General features: G+C 56.8%; 1 protein-coding gene across 1 annotated transcript in view; it reads right to left on the minus strand.

Annotated features, from left to right (window-relative positions):
* Positions 1-590: 590 nt before the first annotated feature.
* Positions 591-1,240, minus strand: part of LOC102019790 (ral guanine nucleotide dissociation stimulator-like) — a gene marked incomplete at its 3' end in the record, with an annotated part of 4,035 nt that continues 3,385 nt past the window's right edge. The window contains 1 exon segment of the mRNA XM_013511378.1: positions 591-699. Coding sequence (XP_013366832.1) covers positions 591-699 — 109 coding nt within the window.

Here is a 1,240-nt window from a genome sequence, read left to right on the forward strand (position 1 = left end):
GGTTTAGGCGTCTCTTCCCTTCTGCTCCCCAAGGGAAGCCTCGGTGTAATGAGCAGGGTCCTCCCCCACACATCCTTAGCTCCTTTGCCTCCAGCAGCCCGCCCTCCCCTCCCTACCTCCTGGGGGAGCTGCTTGCCCTCAGGGATGATTCCTGAGGCTGGGCAAGAGACAGGCACAGGTCCCACCCCAAAGGAGGGGCCGCACCATGGCAGGCTTGCCCTGCATTGCAGACTATACTGGTGAGTGGCACAGACTGGACCCCTGGATGCCTGCACCCCAAGGGCCAGAGCACAGATGGCACCACTGACCTGTGTTTACAGGGTCACATTTGGAAATGACTCATTAGCCAGAGAGTGGCCTGCAGGAGAGGGGCCCTGCCTCACATCCACACACAGGGTGTGAGCAGCCCCTGCTAGCTCCATGTTTAAGTGATGCCCACGCAGAGACAGACTCTGCCAGCCACCTCCAAGATCATCGACCTGTGAAGGCCGTATTCTCATGGCCTTGACAGCATCCTCAGCCTCCGGAAGAACCTCCCTTCCTTTCTGACTAGGTGTGACCCTCAGGGGAAGCCCCTACTACCTGCTTACCAAAATACTCTTGTATATGTTTCCATTGTCCTCCTCCAAGCTGACCCTGATGATGCAGCAGTCACCCACCTGCTGGTTGTAGAGGGGCCGTAGTTGGTGGACCTGCTCCCTGGACTGTGGAGGACAAAGCTTTTAGCAGAGTCAATGACCCTACAAGGCCCCCCAGATGACAGTCAGGTGTGGGACTTCTGGCAGCTCTGTTCATGAGCCTGGATTCCTTGGATGCAAGGGGAGGCAGGGTCTTTGGCCTGTGAGGAGATTGGGGCCATCAAGGACATTCGCCTTGTTTTTCTGGCCATCAAGGTCCCTGGTGCCTCCTGCGCTAAAACCCACCCTAGTACTTTCAGAGCCGCTTTACCTGGGCCTCTTCCAGAGCTGTTGTGCTGCAGTCTCCGAGGAAGGAGGGGATGTGACATTCACTGAGGACCTGGGGGACAGAGGTGCAAACAGTGAGATCCAGGTGATCCTCAGCTTTCTTGTCTGCCTGGGACCAGTGGAGCTCAGACTAGGATAGAGTTCAAAGATTGGGGCTGAAGCTTAGGAGCCTGTGTCTGTGAGTCAGGCATCATGGAAACTCTGGGTGCTGCTCCAACCACCAAGAATGCCCTGCTTAGGGTTGACCCAGGATGGCAGGACAGCAGGAAAGGAGA

Source organism: Chinchilla lanigera, unplaced genomic scaffold (genome assembly GCF_000276665.1).
Source record: "Chinchilla lanigera isolate Chin_1 unplaced genomic scaffold, ChiLan1.0 scaffold00012, whole genome shotgun sequence".
Taxonomy (NCBI): Eukaryota; Metazoa; Chordata; class Mammalia; order Rodentia; family Chinchillidae; genus Chinchilla; species Chinchilla lanigera.